This window comes from Oncorhynchus masou, chromosome 5, assembly GCF_036934945.1.
Source record: "Oncorhynchus masou masou isolate Uvic2021 chromosome 5, UVic_Omas_1.1, whole genome shotgun sequence".
NCBI classification, from domain to species: domain Eukaryota; kingdom Metazoa; phylum Chordata; class Actinopteri; order Salmoniformes; family Salmonidae; genus Oncorhynchus; species Oncorhynchus masou.
Window position 1 is genome coordinate 90,891,428 of NC_088216.1, and position 23,099 is coordinate 90,914,526.

Below are 23,099 nucleotides of genomic sequence, written 5' to 3' on the forward strand. Positions count from 1 at the left end.
ATCCCTGATCTGACCTGTTTCAATACGCAGAGACAATATCCCTGATCTGACCTGTTTCAATACGCAGAGACAATATCCCTGATCTGACCTGTTTCAATACGCAGAGACAATATCCCTGATCTGACCTGTTTCAATATGCAGAGACAATATCCCTGATCTGACCAGTTTCAATACGCAGAGACAATATCCCTGATCTGACCTGTTTCAATACGCAGAGGCAGTATCCCTGATCTGACCTGTTTCAATACGCAAAGGCAATATCCCTGATCTGACCTGTTTCAATACGCAGAGACAATATCCCTGATCTGACCTGTTTCAATACGCAGAGACAATATCCCTGATCTGACCTGTTTCAATATACAGAGGCAATATCCCTGATCTGACCCGTGCACATAACGATCTGTTGTTTTAGTTAGGTTATACATAATATACAGTGCCTTGCGAAAGTATTCGGCCCCTTGAACTTTGCAACCTTTTGCCACATTTCAGGCTTCAAACATAAAGATATAAAACTGGGACACAATCATGAAGTGGAACGACATTTATTGGATATTTCAAACTTTTTTAACAAACAAAAACTGAAAAATTGGGCGTGCAAAATTATTCAGCCCCCTTAAGTTAATTGTTACCTTTATTTAACCAGGCAAGTCAGTTAAGAACAAATTCTTATTTTCAATGATGGCCTAGGAACAGTGGGTTAACTGCCTGTTCAGGGGCAGAATGACAGATTTGTACCTTGTCAGCTTGAGGATTTGATCTTGCAACCTTCTGGTTACTAGTCCAACACTCTAACCACTAGGCTACCCTGCCGCCCCTGCTACTTTGTAGCGACACCTTTTGCTGCGATTACAGCTGTAAGTCGCTTGGGGTATGTCTCTATCAGTTTTGCACATCGAGAGACTGACATTTTTTCCCATTCCTCCTTGCAAAACAGCTCGAGCTCAGTGAGGTTGGATGGAGAGCATTTGTGAACAGCAGTTTTCAGTTCTTTCCACAGATTCTCAATTTGATTCAGGTCTGGACTTTGACTTGGCCATTCTAACACCTGGATATGTTTATTTTTGAACCATTCCATTGTAGATTTTGCTTTATGTTTTGGATCATTGTCTTGTTGGAAGACAAATCTCCGTCCCAGTCTCAGGTCTTTTTCAGACTCCATCAGGTTTTCTTCCAGAATGGTCCTGTATTTTGCTCCATCCATCTTCCCATCAATTTTAACCATCTTCCCTGTCTCTGCTGAAGAAAAGCAGGCCCAAACCATGATGCTGCCACCACCATGTTTGACAGTGGGGATGGTGTGGTCAGGGTGATGTGCTGTGTTGCTTTTACGCCAAACATAACGTTTTGCATTGTTGCCAAAAAGTTCAATTTTGATTTCATCTGACCAGAGCACCTTCTTCCACATGTTTGGTGTGTCTCCCAGGTGGCGTGTGGCAAACTTTAAACGACACTTTTTATGGATATCTTTAAGAAATGGCTTTCTTCTTGCCACTCTTCCATAAAGGACAGATTTATGCAATATACAACTGATTGTTGTCCTATGGACAAAGTCTTCCACCTCAGCTGTAGATCTCTGCAGTTCATCCAGAGTGATCATGGGCCTCTTGGCTGCATCTCTGATCAGTCTTCTCCTTGTATGAGCTGAAAGTTTAGAGGGACGGCCAGGTCTTGGTAGATTTGCAGTGGTCTGATACTCCTTCCATTTCAATATTATCGCTTGCACAGTGCTCCTTGGGATGTTTAAAGCTTGGGAAATATTTTTGTATCCAAATCCGGCTTTAAACTTCTTCACAACAGTATCTCGGACCTGCCTGGTGTGTTCCTTGTTCTTCATGATGCTCTCTGCGCTTTTAACGGACCTCTGAGACTATCACAGTGCAAGTGCATTTATACGGAGACTTGATTACACACAGGTGGATTGTATTTACCATCATTAGTCATTTAGGTCAACATTGGATCATTCAGAGATCCTCACTGAACTTCTGGAGAGAGTTTGCTGCACTGAAAGTAAAGGGGCTAATTTTGCATGCCCAATTTTTCCGTTTTTGATTTGTTAAAAAAGTTTGAAATATCCAATAAATGTCGTTCCACTTCATGATTGTGTCCCACTTGTTGTTGATTCTTCACAAAAAAATACAGTTTTATATCTTTATGTTTGAAGCCTGAAATGTGGCAAAAGGTCGCAAAGTTCAAGGGGCCGAATACTTTCGCAAGGCACTGTATCTCTCACACACCAGTTCACCCTGAATCAAACAAAAGGTTCTCAATTTGGGTTTATGATTAATCCCCTCCACCCATTTTCCCCCCATATTGCATCAACAGTTGTTTTAAATCATATTTATGTCTCCCTTCATTTGGTTTTCGTACAGATGTTCACAGTCAGACTGTTGAAAAGGGCATTTCAGTTGCCCAGTCCCCCTATGGACAGATCCCATTGAAAAACTGTACTAGCTGTTCTGGCTGTCGGCATATCCAACAGTCTGAGTGTGAAGAAGGTGGATTTTATGCTATTTATCACATATGTGATTAAGTGTACTGCACAAACAAACAACAAGTCCAAGAAACTGGACATGATAGTGTCTGTTGCTGAAAGGTTTTTGGGTTTCCAGGAATTCACTACCAATACTGTCCAAAGATGCTCTTCCTTCTCAGGCCCCAGAGCCTGTGGGGATGGGCGTTGGCAGTGGAATCTGAATATTGAATACATTGAATTTGGTTTTTGTTTTATTTTTATTGTGTTAAATGTTTGGGCTGATATACAGCCTAAACAGTAAATGGAGGCATGGACATGTACCATTTGTTTGCGGAGCACCATAATAATCAAAGTAGACCCTGTACACTAGGTGGCGGTAAAACACCAATAGGTGTAGTCTGACATTAAACTTTAAGGAAGAAGAAGGATAGAGGGGGGGGGGAGCTAGACAGCCTGCGGTGCCGCTTTGTGGACAACAACTCCCATTGTTGGGCGGAGAGAGACAAGTAATCTTGTTGGTATATTCATTATCTTCGTTTGAAAAGCGCATCTGTACATTGTATTGGATTAGTATGCGTTGAATACTGCATCAATCTCTCATCACTAGTCAGTTTGTCATTTTGGTAGGGACTGAGAAAGTAGCTATTGTACCGGGGTTCGTGTTAAGCATCGGAATTAACGGAGCCATGGCCAAAAGTCTGTCCCTTGTTACTGTTATTTTGTGTGGGACTCTGATCCCCTTCGTGACAGGTGAGTTTGGCAATCTTTACAACTTTCTATCAGTCTGATATTTGTTTCTAGGAGCTAGCCTAGCTAGCTAACTAAGTGAAATATGACATCATCTGCCTTTTGCATTGCTCAATGTCTGAGGTGGGGCCGAGTCTGTCTGTCTTAAATAACTAACACGCCGACTACATAAATTATGACTAGTTATGGCATGACTTTGCCTTTGGAAATGTTTAAACTAAAGTGCTTTTCAGACGTCCAGTGAAATATCGCCAAGTACCCCGCCAAGTGCAGCACTGGTCTCTAGTCAAAGCGGCTGGTGTCCCAAAAGGCGCTCCACGGTAAATCTGAGGTCTGCATCGGCCGTGCAGTATTTACGGTGATACGGCCTCGGCAGAAGTCAGGACATGCACACTTCCTGTGCTTTCCTGGGCATGGCGGAGTTGTTGCCAAGGATGTGAGTTTGTTTTTATACAGGACCTCCAGCTATCACCTACCGTCAAAAACCAATCACGTCAATGCTCACTCCTCCGCATTGTTACACGGAGGCTCCGCATTTTGCGTCACACCACCAATCTGGCGCCTCTGACCACATTTACAGATTGTTTTCATTTTTTATTTCACCTTTATTTAACCAGGGTGTGTGTGTGTGTGTGTGTGTGTGTGTGTGTGTGTGTGTGTGTGATAATGACAATTACAGCAATACTGAATGAACAATGAACACTTTTTTTTTTTTTTAACTTAATATAAGACACCAATCAAATTAATTTAGTCTCAAATAAATAATGAAACATGTTCAATTTGGTTTAAATAATGCAAAAACAAAGTGTTGGAGAAGAAAGTAAAAGTGCAATATGTGCCGTGTAAAAGCTAACGTTTCAGTTCCTTGCTCAGAACATGAGAACATATGAAAGCTGGTGGTTCCTTTTAACATGAGTCTTTAATATTCCCAGGTAAGAAGTTTTAGGTTGTAGTTATTATAGGAATTATAGGACTATTTCTCCCTGTACCATTTGTATTTCATATACCTTTGACTATTGGATGTTCTAATAGGTACTTTTGTTTTGCCAGCCTCATCTCAGGAGTTGATAGGCTTGAAGTCATAAACAGCTCAATGCTTGAAGCATTGTGAAGAGCTGCTGGCAAAAAGCACAAAAGTGCTGTTTGAATGAATGCTTACGAGCCTGCTGCTGCCTACCACCACTCAGTCAGACTGCTCTATCAAATATCAAATCATAGACTTAATTATAATATAATAACAACACACAGAAATGCGAGCCGTTGGTCATTAATATGGTAAAATCCGGAAACTATCATTTCGTTGATTCTTTCAGTGAAATACGGAACCGTTCAGTATTTTATCTAACGGATGGCATCCCTAAGTCTAAACATTGCTGTTACATCTTCAATGTTATGTCATAATAACATAAAATTCTGGCAAATTAGTTCAACAGCCTGGCGGCCCAAACTGTTGCATATACCCTGACTGTGTGCAATGAACACAACAGAAGTGACACAATTTCCCTGGTTAAAAGAAATTCATGTTAGCAGGCAATATTAACTAAAATATGCACGTTTAAAAATATATACTTGTGTATTGATTTTAAGAAAGGTGCTTATGGTTAGGTACACGTTGGTGCAACAACAGTGCTTTTTTTGCGAATGAGCTTGTTAAATAACCGTTTGGCGAAGTAGTCTATGATTCAATGCTAAATTAACAGGCACCGCATTGATTATATGCAACGAGGACAAGCTAGATAAACTAGTAATATCATCAACCATGTGTAGTTAACTAGTGATTATTTTAAGATTGATTATTTTATATTGGATATGTTTCATGCTATCTAGCACCTTACCATGGCTCCTTGCTGTACTCACATAACAGGTAGTCAGCCTGCCACGCAGTCTCCTCGTGGAGTAACAGGTAGTCAGCCTGCCACGCAGTCTCCTCGTGGAGTGTAATGTACTCACATAACAGGTAGTCAGCCTGCCACGCAGTCTCCTCGTGGAGTGTAATGTACTCACATAACAGGTAGTCAGCCCGCCACTCAGTCTCCTCGTGGAGTAACAGGTAGTCAGCCTGCCACGCAGTCTCCTCGTGGAGTGTAATGTACTCACATAACAGGTAGTCAGCCTGCCACGCAGTCTCCTCGTGGAGTGTAATGTACTCACATAACAGGTAGTCAGCCTGCCACTCAGTCTCCTCGTGGAGTGTAATGTACTCACATAACAGGTAGTCAGCCTGCCACGCAGTCTCCTCGTGGAGTGTAATGTACTCACATAACAGGTAGTCAGCCTGCCACGCAGTCTCCTGGATTGGAGTGTAATGTACTCACATAACAGGTAGTCAGCCTGCCACTCAGTCTCCTCGTGGAGTGTAATGTACTCACATAACAGGTAGTCAGCCCGCCACGCAGTCTCCTCGTGGAGTAACAGGTAGTCAGCCTGCCACTCAGTCTCCTCGTGGAGTGTAATGTACTCACATAACAGGTAGTCAGCCTGCCACGCAGTCCTCGTGGAGTGTAATGTACTCACATAACAGGTAGTCAGCCTGCCACTCAGTCTCCTCGTGGAGTGTAATGTACTCACATAACAGGTAGTCAGCCTGCCACGCAGTCTCCTCGTGGAGTGTAATGTACTCACATAACAGGTAGTCAGCCTGCCACTCAGTCTCCTCGTGGAGTGTAATGTACTCACATAACAGGTAGTCAGCCTGCCACTCAGTCTCCTCGTGGAGTGTAATGTACTCACATAACAGGTAGTCAGCCTGCCACGCAGTCTCCTCGTGGAGTGTAATGTACTCACATAACAGGTAGTCAGCCTGCCACTCAGTCTCCTCGTGGAGTGTAATGTACTCACATAACAGGTAGTCAGCCTGCCACTCAGTCTCCTCGTGGAGTGTAATGTACTCACATAACAGGTAGTCAGCCTGCCACGCAGTCTCCTCGTGGAGTGTAATGTACTCACATAACAGGTAGTCAGCCTGCCACTCAGTCTCCTCGTGGAGTGTAATGTACTCACATAACAGGTAGTCAGCCTGCCACTCAGTCTCCTCGTGGAGTGTAATGTACTCACATAACAGGTAGTCAGCCTGCCACTCAGTCTCCTCGTGGAGTGTAATGTACTCACATAACAGGTAGTCAGCCTGCCACGCAGTCTCCTCGTGGAGAGTAATGTACTCACATAACAGGTAGTCAGCCTGCCACTCAGTCTCCTCGTGGAGTGTAATGTACTCACATAACAGGTAGTCAGCCTGCCACTCAGTCTCCTCGTGGAGTGCTGCACTCTCATAACAGGTAGTCAGCCTGCCACGCAGTCTCCTCGTGGAGTGTAATGTACTCACATAACAGGTAGTCAGCCTGCCACGCAGTCTCCTCGTGGAGTGTAATGTACTCACATAACAGGTAGTCAGCCTGCCACTCAGTCTCCTCGTGGAGTGTAATGTACTCACATAACAGGTAGTCAGCCTGCCACTCAGTCTCCTCGTGGAGTGTAATGTACTCACATAACAGGTAGTCAGCCTGCCACTCAGTCTCCTCGTGGAGTGTAATGTACTCACATAACAGGTAGTCAGCCTGCCACGCAGTCTCCTCGTGGAGTGTAATGTACTCACATAACAGGTAGTCAGCCTGCCACTCAGTCTCCTCGTGGAGTGTAATGTACTCACATAACAGGTAGTCAGCCTGCCACTCAGTCTCCTCGTGGAGTGTAATGTACTCACATAACAGGTAGTCAGCCTGCCACGCAGTCTCCTCGTGGAGTGTAATGTACTCACATAACAGGTAGTCAGCCTGCCACTCAGTCTCCTCGTGGAGTGTAATGTACTCACATAACAGGTAGTCAGCCTGCCACGCAGTCTCCTCGTGGAGTGTAATGTACTCACATAACAGGTAGTCAGCCTGCCACTCAGTCTCCTCGTGGAGTGTAATGTACTCACATAACAGGTAGTCAGCCTGCCACTCAGTCTCCTCGTGGAGTGCTGTACTCACATAACAGGTAGTCAGCCTGCCACTCAGTCTCCTCGTGGAGTGTAATGTACTCACATAACAGGTAGTCAGCCTGCCACGCAGTCTCCTCGTGGAGTGTAATGTACTCACATAACAGGTAGTCAGCCTGCCACTCAGTCTCCTCGTGGAGTGTAATGTACTCACATAACAGGTAGTCAGCCTGCCACTCAGTCTCCTGTGGAGTGCTGTACTCACATAACAGGTAGTCAGCCTGCCACTCAGTCTCCTCGTGGAGTGTAATGTACTCACATAACAGGTAGTCAGCCTGCCACGCAGTCTCCTCGTGGAGTGTAATGTACTCACATAACAGGTAGTCAGCCTGCCACTCAGTCTCCTCGTGGAGTGTAATGTACTCACATAACAGGTAGTCAGCCTGCCACTCAGTCTCCTCGTGGAGTGTAATGTACTCACATAACAGGTAGTCAGCCTGCCACGCAGTCTCCTTGGAGTGCTGTACTCACATAACAGGTAGTCAGCCTGCCACTCAGTCTCCTCGTGGAGTGTAATGTACTCACATAACAGGTAGTCAGCCTGCCACTCAGTCTCCTCGTGGAGTGTAATGTACTCACATAACAGGTAGTCAGCCTGCCACTCAGTCTCCTCGTGGAGTGCTGCACTCTCATAACAGGTAGTCAGCCTGCCACGCAGTCTCCTCGTGGAGTGTAATGTACTCGCATAACAGGTAGTCAGCCTGCCACGCAGTCTCCTCGTGGAGTGTAATGTACTCACATAACAGGTAGTCAGCCTGCCACTCAGTCTCCTCGTGGAGTGTAATGTACTCACATAACAGGTAGTCAGCCTGCCACTCAGTCTCCTCGTGGAGTGTAATGTACTCACATAACAGGTAGTCAGCCTGCCACTCAGTCTCCTCGTGGAGTGTAATGTACTCACATAACAGGTAGTCAGCCTGCCACGCAGTCTCCTCGTGGAGTGTAATGTACTCACATAACAGGTAGTCAGCCTGCCACTCAGTCTCCTCGTGGAGTGTAATGTACTCACATAACAGGTAGTCAGCCTGCCACTCAGTCTCCTCGTGGAGTGTAATGTACTCACATAACAGGTAGTCAGCCTGCCACGCAGTCTCCTCGTGGAGTGTAATGTACTCACATAACAGGTAGTCAGCCTGCCACTCAGTCTCCTCGTGGAGTGTAATGTACTCACATAACAGGTAGTCAGCCTGCCACGCAGTCTCCTCGTGGAGTGTAATGTACTCACATAACAGGTAGTCAGCCTGCCACTCAGTCTCCTCGTGGAGTGTAATGTACTCACATAACAGGTAGTCAGCCTGCCACTCAGTCTCCTCGTGGAGTGCTGTACTCACATAACAGGTAGTCAGCCTGCCACTCAGTCTCCTCGTGGAGTGTAATGTACTCACATAACAGGTAGTCAGCCTGCCACTCAGTCTCCTCGTGGAGTGTAATGTACTCACATAACAGGTAGTCAGCCTGCCACTCAATCTCCTCGTGGAGTGTAATGTACTCACATAACAGGTAGTCAGCCTGCCACGCAGTCTCCTCGTGGAGTGTAATGTACTCACATAACAGGTAGTCAGCCTGCCACTCAGTCTCCTCGTGGAGTGTAATGTACTCACATAACAGGTAGTCAGCCTGCCACGCAGTCTCCTCGTGGAGTGTAATGTACTCACATAACAGGTAGTCAGCCTGCCACTCAGTCTCCTCGTGGAGTGTAATGTACTCACATAACAGGTAGTCAGCCTGCCACTCAGTCTCCTCGTGGAGTGTAATGTACTCACATAACAGGTAGTCAGCCTGCCACGCAGTCTCCTCGTGGAGTGTAATGTACTCTCACATAACAGGTAGTCAGCCTGCCACTCAGTCTCCTCGTGGAGTGTAATGTACTCACATAACAGGTAGTCAGCCTGCCACTCAGTCTCCTCGTGGAGTGTAATGTACTCACATAACAGGTAGTCAGCCTGCCACTCAGTCTCCTCATGGAGTGTAATGTACTCACATAACAGGTAGTCAGCCTGCCACGCAGTCTCCTCGTGGAGTGTAATGTACTCACATAACAGGTAGTCAGCCTGCCACTCAGTCTCCTCGTGGAGTGTAATGTACTCACATAACAGGTAGTCAGCCTGCCACTCAGTCTCCTCGTGGAGTGCTGCACTCTCATAACAGGTAGTCAGCCTGCCACGCAGTCTCCTCGTGGAGTGTAATGTACTCACATAACAGGTAGTCAGCCTGCCACGCAGTCTCCTCGTGGAGTGTAATGTACTCACATAACAGGTAGTCAGCCTGCCACTCAGTCTCCTCGTGGAGTGTAATGTACTCACATAACAGGTAGTCAGCCTGCCACTCAGTCTCCTCGTGGAGTGTAATGTACTCACATAACAGGTAGTCAGCCTGCCACTCAGTCTCCTCGTGGAGTGTAATGTACTCACATAACAGGTAGTCAGCCTGCCACGCAGTCTCCTCGTGGAGTGTAATGTACTCACATAACAGGTAGTCAGCCTGCCACTCAGTCTCCTCGTGGAGTGTAATGTACTCACATAACAGGTAGTCAGCCTGCCACTCAGTCTCCTCGTGGAGTGTAATGTACTCACATAACAGGTAGTCAGCCTGCCACGCAGTCTCCTCGTGGAGTGTAATGTACTCACATAACAGGTAGTCAGCCTGCCACTCAGTCTCCTCGTGGAGTGTAATGTACTCACATAACAGGTAGTCAGCCTGCCACGCAGTCTCCTCGTGGAGTGTAATGTACTCACATAACAGGTAGTCAGCCTGCCACTCAGTCTCCTCGTGGAGTGTAATGTACTCACATAACAGGTAGTCAGCCTGCCACTCAGTCTCCTCGTGGAGTGCTGTACTCACATAACAGGTAGTCAGCCTGCCACTCAGTCTCCTCGTGGAGTGTAATGTACTCACATAACAGGTAGTCAGCCTGCCACGCAGTCTCCTCGTGGAGTGTAATGTACTCACATAACAGGTAGTCAGCCTGCCACTCAGTCTCCTCGTGGAGTGTAATGTACTCACATAACAGGTAGTCAGCCTGCCACGCAGTCTCCTCGTGGAGTGTAATGTACTCACATAACAGGTAGTCAGCCTGCCACGCAGTCTCCTCGTGGAGTGTAATGTACTCACATAACAGGTAGTCAGCCTGCCACTCAGTCTCCTCGTGGAGTGTAATGTACTCACATAACAGGTAGTCAGCCTGCCACGCAGTCTCCTCGTGGAGTGTAATGTACTCACATAACAGGTAGTCAGCCTGCCACGCAGTCTCCTCGTGGAGTGTAATGTACTCACATAACAGGTAGTCAGCCTTACACTCAGTCTCCTCGTGGAGTGTAATGTACTCACATAACAGGTAGTCAGCCTTACACACAGTCTCCTCGTGGAGTGTAATGTACTCACATAACAGGTAGTCAGCCTGCCACGCAGTCTCCTCGTGGAGTGTAATGTACTCACGTAACAGGTAGTCAGCCTGCCACGCAGTCTCCTCGTGGAGTGTAATGTACTCACGTAACAGGTAGTCAGCCTGCCACGCAGTCTCCTCGTGGAGTGTAATGTACTCACATAACATGTAGTCAGCCTGTCACGCAGTCTCCTCTGGAGTGCTGCACTCTCATAACAGGTAGTCAGCCTGCCACGCAGTCTCCTCGTGGAGTGTAATGTACTCACATAACAGGTAGTCAGCCTGCCACGCAGTCTCCTCGTGGAGTGTAATGTACTCACATAACAGGTAGTCAGCCTGCCACGCAGTCTCCTCGTGGAGTGTAATGTACTCACATAACAGGTAGTCAGCCTGCCACGCAGTCTCCTCGTGGAGTGTAATGTACTCACATAACAGGTAGTCAGCCTGCCACTCAGTCTCCTCGTGGAGTGTAATGTACTCACATAACAGGTAGTCAGCCTGCCACTCAGTCTCCTCGTGGAGTGTAATGTACTCACATAACAGGTAGTCAGCCTGCCACTCAGTCTCCTCGTGGAGTGTAATGTACTCACATAACAGGTAGTCAGCCTGCCACGCATTCTCCTCGTGGAGCGTAATGTACTCACATAACAGGTAGTCAGCCTGCCACTCAGTCTCCTCGTGGAGTGTAATGTACTCACATAACAGGTAGTCAGCCTGCCACTCAGTCTCCTCGTGGAGTGTAATGTACTCACATAACAGGTAGTCAGCCTGCCACGCAGTCTCCTCGTGGAGTGTAATGTACTCACATAACAGGTAGTCAGCCTGCCACTCAGTCTCCTCGTGGAGTGTAATGTACTCACATAACAGGTAGTCAGCCTGCCACTCAGTCTCCTCATGGAGTGCTGTACTCACATAACAGGTAGTCAGCCTGCCACGCAGTCTCCTCGTGGAGTGCTGTACTCACATAACAGGTAGTCAGCCTGCCACGCAGTCTCCTCATAACAGGTAGTCAGCCTGCCACACAGTCTCCTCTTGGAGTGTAATGTACTCACATAACAGGTAGTCAGCCTGCCACTCAGTCTCCTCTTGGAGTGTAATGTACTCACATAACAGGTAGTCAGCCTGCCACTCAGTGTCCTCGTGGAGTGTAATGTACTCACATAACAGGTAGTCAGCCTGCCACTCAGTCTCCTCGTGGAGTGTAATGTACTCACATAACAGGTAGTCAGCCTGCCACGCAGTCTCCTCGTGGAGAGTAATGTACTCACATAACAGGTAGTCAGCCTGCCACGCAGTCTCCTCGTGGAGTGTAATGTACTCACATAACAGGTAGTCAGCCTGCCACGCAGTCTCCTCGTGGAGTGTAATGTACTCACATAACAGGTAGTCAGCCTGCCACTCAGTCTCCTCGTGGAGTGTAATGTACTCACATAACAGGTAGTCAGCCTGCCACTCAGTCTCCTCGTGGAGTGTAATGTACTCACATAACAGGTAGTCAGCCTGCCACTCAGTCTCCTCGTGGAGTGTAATGTACTCACATAACAGGTAGTCAGCCTGCCACGCAGTCTCCTCGTGGAGTGTAATGTACTCACATAACAGGTAGTCAGCCTGCCACTCAGTCTCCTCGTGGAGTGTAATGTACTCACATAACAGGTAGTCAGCCTGCCACGCAGTCTCCTCTTGGAGTGTAATGTACTCACATAACAGGTAGTCAGCCTGCCACTCAGTCTCCTCGTGGAGTGTAATGTACTCACATAACAGGTAGTCAGCCTGCCACTCAGTCTCCTCGTGGAGTGTAATGTACTCACATAACAGGTAGTCAGCCTGCCACTCAGTCTCCTCGTGGAGTGTAATGTACTCACATAACAGGTAGTCAGCCTGCCACGCAGTCTCCTCGTGGAGTGTAATGTAATCGGCCATGATCGGTGTGGCTGACTACATACTTTTTTGCCCCACTGTATCTATGGTAGCCGAGATTTGTTCACAAACACTTATGGTTGGTTGCCTGATGCAAGCAGCTGGTGTTTAGCAATCTGTGCTTTGGCTATAAAATATGCTGGCATTGTCAGAAATGCAAACAAAAAGTTAGTGCATCTTTGGTTCTTAATGGACAGAATTTGATCAAAAGTGTTGCTCCTACAAACGTGTCCGGAAGGTGGCAGGTGTAATGGTCACTCTTTAAGGTGTGGCCCTCGTCCTAAGGACTCTGTGGTCCCTTTCCTATCTGACTCCCACATATTGAGCCGGTCGGAACCCCCCCCCCCCCCCAAAGCCACCCTGTTAAAAATCCGGTATGTGGTTCTCTATATCGCCCAGGGGGCTCATGGCGAGAGAAGGGGGAGTGTGCTGTGTACCAACAAATTAAGTTGATTTTGTGAAATTTCATCTAATTGTGTCATGATGGTAGGCAGATTTGAATTTAACATTTTGAGCTTCAACCAATCCTTACTATAGTGACACCAACCGGCACGACTATAATATAGTTGATTCACAGTTGATATTTTAACCTGCGTTTCATGATCACATCTTGTGTGTATGGGCACAATCAACATGCAAGTGATGGCACACGCACGTGCCTGGTTAAAAAAGATAACATGAAATGAAAGAAACTTCCAGTGTCGCATGTAGATAATAAATCGCACAAGAATTATACGTTTATAAATCCCTGAACCCGTTATATAACCACAGGGGACTTGGTGTTATGAGTCATCCTGCGCATCACAATTCATTTTTTTATTTAACCTTTTAAGAACCTTTTAAGAAGAAAATCTTATTTATAATGACGGCCTACCGGGGAACAGTGGGTTAACTGCCTTGTTCAGGGGCAGAACTACATATTTTTACCTTGTCAGCTCGGGGATTCGAACCAGAAACCTTTTGGGTACTAGTCCAACGCTCTAACCACTAGGCTACCTGCCGCCTCTCCCCTCTAACCACTAGGCTACCTGCCGCCTCTCCCCTCTAACCACTAGGCTACCTACCGCCTCCACACTCTAACCACTAGGCTACCTGCCACCTCTACACTCTAACCACTAGGCTACCCTGCCACCTCTACACTCTAACCACTAGGCTACCCTGCCACCTCTCCATTCTAACCACTAGGCTACCCTGCCACCTCTACACTCTAACCACTAGGCTACCTACCACCTCTCCACTCTAACCACTAGGCTACCCTACCGCCTCCACTCTAACCACTAGGCTACCTACCACCTCTACACTCTAACCACTAGGCTACCTACCGCCTCTCCACTCTAACCACTAGGCTACCTACCGCCTCTGCACTCTAACCACTAGGCTACCTACCGCCTCTCCACTCTAACCACTAGGCTACCTACCGCCTCTACACTCTAACCACTAGGCTACCTACCGCCTCTACACTCTAACCACTAGGCTACCTACCGCCTCTACACTCTAACCACTAGACTACCTGCCGTCTCTACACTCCAACCACTAGGCTACCTACCGCCTCTACGCTCTAACCACTAGGCTACCTGCCACCTCTACACTCTAACCACTAGGCTACCTGCCACCTCTACACTCTAACCACTAGGCTACCTACCGCCTCTACACTCTAACCACTAGGCTACCTACCGCCTCTACACTCTAACCACTAGGCTACCTACCGCCTCTACACTCTAACCACTAGGCTCCCTACCTCTACACTCTAACCACTAGGCTACCCTGCCACCTCTACACTCTAACCACTAGGCTCCCTACCGCCTCTACACTCTAACCACTAGGCTCCCTACCGCCTCTACACTCCAACCACTAGGCTACCTGCCGCCTCTACACTCTAACCACTAGGCTACCTGCCGCCTCTACACTCTAACCACTAGGCTCCCTACCGCCTCTACACTCTAACCACTAGGCTACCTGCCTCCTCTACACTCTAACCACTAGGCTCCCTACCGCCTCTACACTCTAACCACTAGGCTACCTGCCACCCCTAGCTACATAATGTCACTGTGTTGGCAATTTGTTTTACTTGATTACATGTTGTTTACCTTTTTTTTCTTTCTTTTTTTTAAACATTTTGTTGAGGAGATTCGTGTAGTAGTTTCCAGGCTATTTCTGCAACTGTAGGCAGGTTACTTAGTAAATATATCGGCATATTGTCGAAGACTGGTCCACTACTCACAAATACATAAGATCTGTATTGTAAACTAAAACAATTCAACAGTAATATCATCTTTCCAAAATGTGATTTCATTATCACTACCCAGCTGTGTCCAACTCCTACCTATAATGTATTTCTCTTTTCTTCCCAGCTGGAGATGACTGTGAAGCCTACCTAAATGCCTTCAGCCAATACAAAGCCAAACTGGACTGCAGTACATTTCAGTGGTGCTGTGGAACGTGTGAGAATAGATACTGCTGCAGCAGCCAATCTCTCAGTCTGACTGAGTCTGAACAGGACCACTGCGTACACAGGTAGGAGGACAAAAACGATGTCCCAAATCAAATGGCACCCTATGCCCTATAGGGCTCTGGTTAAAAGTAGTGTACTATATAGGGAATAGGGCTCTGGTCTAAAGTAGTGTACTACATAGGGAATAGGGCCCTGGTCAAAAGTAGTGTACTATATAGGGAATAGGGCTCTGGTCAAAAGTAGTGTACTACATAGGGAATAGGGCCCTGGTCAAAAGTAGTGTACTACATAAGGAATAGGGCTCTGGTCAAAAGTAGTGTACTACATAGGGAATAGGGCTCTGGTCAAAAGTAGTGTACTATATAGGGAATAGGGCCCTGGTCAAAAGTAGTGTACTATATAGGGAATAGGGCCCTGGTCAAAAGTAGTGTACTATATAGGGAATAGGGCTCTGGTCAAAAGTAGTGCACTATTTAGGGAATAGGGCCCTGGTCAAAAGTAGTGTACTATATAGGGAATAGGGCCCTGGTCAAAAGTAGTGTACTATATAGGGAATAGGGCCCTGGTCAAAAGTAGTGTACTATATAGGGAATAGGGCTCTGGTCAAAAGTAGTGCACTACATAGGGAATAGGGCCCTGGTCAAAAGTAGTGTACTACACAGGGAATAGGGCCCTGGTCAAAAGTAGTGTACTATATAGGGAATAGGGCTCTAGTCAAAAGTAGTGTACTATATAGGGAATAGGGCCCTGGTCAAAAGTAGTGTTCTACATAGGGAATAGGGCTCTGGTCTAAAGTAATGTACTATATAGGGAATAGGGCTCTGGTCTATAGTAGTGTACTATATAGGGAATAGGGCTCTGGTCTAAAGTAGTGCACTATATAGGGAATAGGTCTCTGGTCAAAAGTAGTGCACTACATAGGGAATAGGGCCCTGGTCAAAAGTAGTGTACTATATAGGGAATAGGGCTCTGGTCAAAAGTAGTGTTCTATATAGGGAATAGGGCTCTGGTCAAAAGTAGTGTACTATATAGGGAATAGGGCTCTGGTCAAAAGTAGTGTACTATATAGGAATCGGGTGCCATTTGGGACTTACTCAAGATAAAAAACGCTGACCAGGTAGTTCAGTGTACTGGGTTTATGTGATTACTAACCTTGTCTGAGACCTGAAGAACATTGACAGTCTCTGTATTGCACTAAAGCTGAAACCCCCGAGCCACCAACACATTAGCATGGTTGTGTTTTGACATTCTGTTATGGTGTCAACCTCAACAACACCCCCTCCTTTCCTCTTTCCAACCAAGCTGAGTTCTGATCAGTGCAACAATGAAACGTCGCTTGCAGTAGATGTGGGCTCTTTCACAACCTCAGTAGGATAGAAACACACGTTGACTAGACCGCCCTCGCCACAGATGAGTTAGGACCTGAACACCTCTCTCTGAGACTGGATCCTGGACTTCATGACGGGCCGACTCAAGGTGGTGAGGCAACATCACCTTTGCCACGCTGATCCTTAACACGGGGGCCCCACAGGTGTGTGTGCTTAGTCCCCTGCTGTGCTCCCTGTTAATCCACGACTTAATCCACATCGACGAGGCTGCAGTGGTGAGGATCTAGAGCTTCCAAATACCTCGGTGTCCAAATCGCTAAGTAATTAAAATGGTCCACATACGCGCACAGTTTTGAGGAGGTTGAAAAGGTTTCAAATCCTCAAAGTTCTACAGCTGCACCATTGAGTGGATCTTGACTGGCTGCATCACCACTTGGTACGGCAACAGCGCCGTCCTCGATCGCATGGCACTACAGAGTATGGACTCTATGGCTTCTGTGGCTGGAGTTTTCCCAGCCCTTAATTTCACGCTGCCTGATAGAGATCCTGGATGGCAGTGAGCTCGGACCCCAGTGGTGTACTGGGCTGTTCTCTCTGCTTCCACACGGCAGGCGGTACCAGAGCATCAAGTCTGACACCAACAGTATATCACAAAAGTGAGTACACCCCTCACATTTTTGGAAATATTTGAGTATATCTTTTCATGTGACAACACTGAAGAAATGACACTTTGCTACAATGTAAAGTAGTGAGTGTACAGCTTTTAAAACAGTGTAAATTTGCTGTCCCCTCAAAATAACTCAATAACTCAGCCATTAATGTCTAAACCGCTGGCAAAAAAAAGTGAGTACACCCTTAAGTGAAAATATCAAAATTGGGCCCAAAGTGTCAATTTAAAGGACTTTTTACTAACTCGTCTCCATCCTTCACTGAGGCAGATGGCACATTCATAACAAAACCCTTTGATATTTGCCAACTTAGGCATGCCATGCAAACAACAAATGCTGAGCCTTCATAATCATGCATGTTCCTAGGCCGTCATTGTAAATATGAATTTGTTCTTAACTGAGTTGCCTAGTTAAATAAACGTAAAATACATACAAAAAAAATTAAGAAAGCATAATGGACTAAATTATGATAAGAGCACTGTAGATATGAATTCTGCAATGTTAGTGTGGAAAAGGTGAACAAATGATTGCGATCTATTAATAAATATCTATAAATAACAAACCACCTGGAAGTGACAACCTGGATGGCAAAATACTGAAGATGTGGCAAATGGGAGTCACAATCTAAGCCTGGAATATAGTGTGCCCTCAGGCATGGAAGGAGGCAAAGGTCATTCCGCTGCCCAAGAGTAGCAAAGCACATTTTTAATGGTTCAAACAGCCGACCAATCAGCCTGTTGGCAAACATTTTTGAAAAAATCGTGTTCGACCAAGTACAATGTCATGTTACAGAAAACAAACTTTTAAACAGACTTTCAGCATGCTCATAGGGAAGGGCAATCAACATTCTCAGCACTGACACAAATGACTGATGATTGGCTGAAAGAAAGTGATAAACAGATTGTGGGAGCTGTTTTGTTAGACTTCAGTGCCACCTTGGACAGTTGCCTATCCAATAGAACAGATGGTTTTCTTTAATGGAAGCATCTCTAAATGCAAATTTGTTTGTGTTTTGTGGTGTACCGCAGGGCAGCAGGCTTGGACCATTTTGTTTTTTGTTTATACAAATGATCTTCCACTGACCTTGAATAAAGCCTGTGTGCCCATGAATGCTGACGACTCAACAGTATACACGTTGGCTGCAACAGTAAAATAAATAACTGACACCCATTAATATTAGATTAGTCAGATTCAGAATGGGTAACTAGAAATAGGCTGGTGCTAAATATCTCAAACTAAAATCATATTTTTTGGGATCATAATCACTTGCTCAACACCTAAACCTCATCTAGATCTATTATTGAACAGTGTGGCTATTGAGCATGTTGAAGAGCCTAAACTGCTAGATAGCAAGCTAAAATATGACTGTTTTTCTCCTCAATCTACAAACCTAATAATGACAAAGCAAAAACATATATTTTTTTTAGAAATGCTTGCAAATGTATAAAAAAAATAATCGACTGAAATATCACATTTACATATTAAGGCCCTTCAGTCAGTACTTTTTTGTTTTTATTTTTAATTTTACCCCTTTTTCTCCCCAATTTCGTGGTATCTAGTTGTATTTAGTAGCTACTATCTTGTCTCATCGGGCTCGGGAGAGATGAAGGTTGAAAGTCATGCATCCTCCGATACACAACCCAACCTAACACAGCGCCATCCATCCCGGAAGCCAGCCGCACCAATGTGTCGGAGGAAACACAGTGCACCTGGCAACCTTGGTTAGCGCGCACTGCGCCCAGCCCGCCACAGGAGTCGCTGGTGCGCAATGACACAATGATTTCCCTACCGGCCAAACTCGGACGACGCTTGGCCAATTGTGCGTCGCCCCACAGACCTCCAGTTACGACAGAGCCTGGGCGCGAACCCGGGAGGCCCCCAGTCAGTACTTTTTTGAAGCACCTTTACAGCCTCCAGTCTTCTTGGGTATGACGCTACAAGCTTGGCACACCTGTACTTGGGGAGTTTCTCCCATTCTTTTCTGCTGATCCTCTCCAGCTCTGTCAGGTTGGATGGGGAGCGTTGCTGCATAGCTATTTTCAGGTCTCCTGAGATGTTAGGTCGGGGTCGGGCTCTGGCTGGGATATTAGTTTTTAATGTCCTGTTGGTAGGATATACGTGCTTTCTTTCGTCGCATTTATTTTCCAGCGATTGAAAGTTAGCTAGCAGGACGGAAGGCAAAGGCAGATCGTTGCCTGATTGGTTGCCTGCTGCACACTGATCCTCAGAAGACTGATCTTATTCTGCCAAATCTGTCCTTCTCTGATATCTGGGCCTGGTCAGGTGTCTGTAGTATCTCCCTTCTGTCCGACTCATTGAAGAAAACTCTTAGTCTAATTGGAGGTGAGTAATCGCAGTTCTGATGTCCAGAAGCTCTTTTCGGTCATAAGAGATGGTATCAGCAACATTATGTACAAAACAAGTTACGAGCAATGTGAAAAAACAAACAAAATATCATGGTTGGTCAGACGGCAGCCATCTTCATCTTGATCCTCATGATGACAGGAGTGAGTGCTATGGGGTGATTAGTAATTTAGTTCAGTTACCTTTTACTTTCTTGTGTACAGGAACAATTGTGGACATCTAGAAGCATGTGGGGACAGCAGAGAGGGATAGGGAGAGATTGAATATGTCCTTAAACACACCAGCCAGCTGGTTTCATGCTCTGAGGACGGCAGCCTTGTGAGGATTAACATGTTTTAAATATCTTACTCACGTTGGCTATGGAGAAGGAGAGCTCGCAGTCCTTGGTTGCTGGCCGCATCGGTGGCATTGTGTTATCCTCAAAGCGGGCAAAGAAGGTGTTTAGCTTGTCCGGAAGCAAGACGTCGGTGTCCACAACGTGGCTGGTTTTCCTTTTGTAGTCCGCAAATGACTGTAAACCCTACCACATACGTCTCGTGTCTGAGCCGTTGAATTGCGACTCCACTTTGTGTCAATATTGACATCTTGCGGAGTGAATGGCTACTCTGTTTGCATTCTGCCATATTGCCCTTGCCATGGTTAAATGCAGTGCTTTGTGCTTTCGGTTTTCCACGGTTTCTGGTTAGGGTAGGTTTTAATAGTCACAGTGGGTACAACTTATCCTATAAACTTATTGATGAAATCAGTAATCGTCTCCGTGTACACGTCAATATTTTTCTCAGAAGGTACCCGGAACATATCCCAGTCTGCATGATCAAAACCATCTTGATGCGTGGATTCCGATTGGTCAGACCAGCGTTGAATAGTCCTTAGAATGGGTGCTTCCTGTTTGTGTTTCTGCCTATAGGAAGGGAGGAGCAAAATGGAGTCGTGGTCAGATTTGCCGAAATGATGGCGGTGGAGGGCCTTGTATGCATTTCGGACGTTGGAGTAGCAGAGTGTTTTAGCAGCGCGAGTGCTACAGTCAATATGCTGATCGAATTTCCTTTTCCACAAATGTGCTTTCTTAAAATCCCCAGCTACGATAAATGCAGCCTCAGGATATGTGGTTTCCAGTTTGCATAAAGTCCAGTGAAGTTCCTTGATGGCCGTCTTGGTATCCGCTTGCAGGGGCATATACACAGCTGTGACAACAACCAAAGATAATTCTCTTGCTGTCGGCATTAGATTGTGAGGAATTCTAGGTTAGGTGAACAAAAGGACTTGAGTTTCTGTATGGTGTTACAATTACACCATGAGTCGTTCATAATGAAACATACACCCTCGCCCTTCTTCCCGGAGTTTATTCCTGTTGGTGTACTGAGAATCCAGGTGGCTGTACCGACTCCGACAGAGTATCTCGATTGAGCCATGTTAACTTGAAACAGAATATTTTACAATCCCTGATGTCTCTCTGGAAAGCAACACGTGCCATGATCTCATCAACTTTGTTATCTAGGGACTGGACATTAGCGACGAAATATACTCGGAAGCGGTCGGTGGGGTGCGTGCCTCTGACTAGGAGCCCCGACTCCCTTTTCTCCGGCGGTGTTGTTTTGGGTCAACCTCTGGAATCAGTTCAAATGCCCTCGGTGGTGCGGACAACGGATCCGCTTCGGGAAAGCCGTATTCCTGGTGCTGGTGAGTTACCGCCACTCTGATAGCCAATAGTTCTACCCGGCTGTATGTATTAACCCTTAAGATCATCTGGGCTAACAATGTAAGAAATAATTAATTAAAAAAAAAATACTATAAAAGTTTCCTAAGGGCTAGAAGCGAGGCAGCCCTCTGTCGGCGCCATTTTTCACTTCCCTGACCAAGGCCCTTCTTCCCCGATTTCTCAGTTTGGCCTGGCAGCCAGCTCTGGGAAGAGTCTTGGTGGTACCGAACTTCTTCCATTTAAGAATGATGGAGACCACTGTGTTCTTGGGGACCTTCAATGCTGCAGAAATGTTTTGGTACCCTTCCCCAGATCTGTGTCTCAGGGCTCTTCAGACAATTCCTTCGACCTCATGGCTTGGTTTTTTTTCTCTGACATGCACTGTCAACTGTGGGACCTTATATAGCCAGGTGTGTGCCTTTCCAAACATGTCCAATCAATTGAATTTACTACAGGTGGACTCCAAGTTCTAGAACAATCTCTAGGATGATCAATAGAAACAGGATGCACCTGAGCTCAATTTCGAGTCTCATAGTTAAAGGTCTGAAAATACTTATGTAAATAATAGGTTAACATTTCCGAAAACCTGTTTTTGTTTTGTCATTATGGGGTATTGTGTGTAGATTGAGGCTTTAAAAAAAATGTAAATAGATTTTAGAATAAGGCTGTAACGTAACAAAATGTGGAAAAGGCGAAGGGGTCTGAATACTTTCCAAATGCGCTGTATTTTTCACTGTCTGATGTTTTGTCTCTCTCTGTTCCAGTGGCACTATGACCACTTTGACCATCTCGTCATTCGTAGTGACAGCTGTCATCTTCACCATCAGTTTAATCTGTTGCTGTGTGTGTCCCTGCTGTTGCCTGTACAAAATGTGCCGGAAGCCCAGACGTAAGTCTCCTTGCACCGCCACAACATGAATACTGACATGTTAACTCCAAGACTGATTTACATGTAAAAAAAAAAAAAAGAAGTATATGCTTTTTACTCCATGTAATTGTTTACTCCATGTGTAACTCTTTTGTCTGTTCACACTGCTAAGCTTTATCTTGGCCAGGTCGCAGTTGCAAATGAGAACTTGTTCTCAACTAGCCTACCTGGTTAAATAAAGGTGAAATAAAATAAATAAAAAATAGTTTTTTTCCAGTGTGTGTGTGTGTGTCCTCTCCACGCCTCCTGTAGTAGTCTGGGGGTCAATTCAGACTGTAGTGTCTGTGTGTAGTCTGGGGGTCAGTTCTGACTGTAGTGTCTGTGTGTAGTCTGGGGGTCAGTTCAGACTGTAGTGTCTGTGTGTAGTCTGGGGGTCAGTTCAGACTGTAGTGTCTGTGTGTAGTCTGGGGGTCAGTTCTGACTGTAGTGTCTGTGTAGTCTGGGGGTCAGTTCAGACTGTAGTGTCTGGGGGTCAGTTCTGACTGTAGTGTCTGGGGGTCAGTTCTGACTGTAGTGTCTGTGTGTAGTCTGGGGGTCAGTTCTGACTGTAGTATCTGTGTGTAGTCTGGGGGTCAGTTCAGACTGTAGTGTCTGTGTGTAGTCTGGGGGTCAGTTCAGACTGTAGTGTCTGTGTGTAGTCTGGGGGTCAGTTCAGACTGTAGTGTCTGTGTGTAGTCTGGGGGTCAGTTCAGACTGTAGTGTCTGTGTGTAGTCTGGGGGTCAGTTCAGACTGTAGTATCTGTGTGTAGTCTGGGGGTCAGTTCAGACTGTAGTGTCTGTGTGTAGTCTGGGGGTCAGTTCAGACTGTAGTGTCTGTGTGTAGTCTGGGGGTCAGTTCAGACTGTAGTGTCTGTGTGTAGTCTGGGGGTCAGTTCAGACTGTAGTGTCTGTGTGTAGTCTGGGGGTCAGTTCTGACTGTAGTATCTGTGTGTAGTCTGGGGGTCAGTTCAGACTGTAGTGTCTGTGTGTAGTCTGGGGGTCAGTTCAGACTGTAGTGTCTGTGTGTAGTCTGGGGGTCAGTTCAGACTGTAGTGTCTGTGTGTAGTCTGGGGGTCAGTTCAGACTGTAGTGTCTGTGTGTAGTCTGGGGGTCAGTTCAGACTGTAGTGTCTGTGTGTAGTCTGGGGGTCAGTTCAGACTGTAGTGTCTGTGTGTAGTCTGGGGGT

The 23,099-nt window shown here is 46.1% G+C and overlaps 1 protein-coding gene across 1 annotated transcript in view; it reads left to right on the forward strand.

Moving 5' to 3' along the window:
• The first annotated feature begins 2,912 nt into the window (after window positions 1–2,912).
• The window catches only part of LOC135540436 (protein shisa-4-like), a 29,128-nt gene continuing 8,941 nt past the window's right edge, over window positions 2,913–23,099 (forward strand). Inside the window, exons 1-3 of the mRNA XM_064967062.1 lie at window positions 2,913–3,223; window positions 14,847–15,009; window positions 21,771–21,895. Of these exons, the coding sequence (XP_064823134.1) occupies window positions 3,160–3,223; window positions 14,847–15,009; window positions 21,771–21,895 (352 nt within the window). The 5' untranslated portion in view covers window positions 2,913–3,159. The remainder of the gene's footprint in view (window positions 3,224–14,846; window positions 15,010–21,770; window positions 21,896–23,099) is intronic.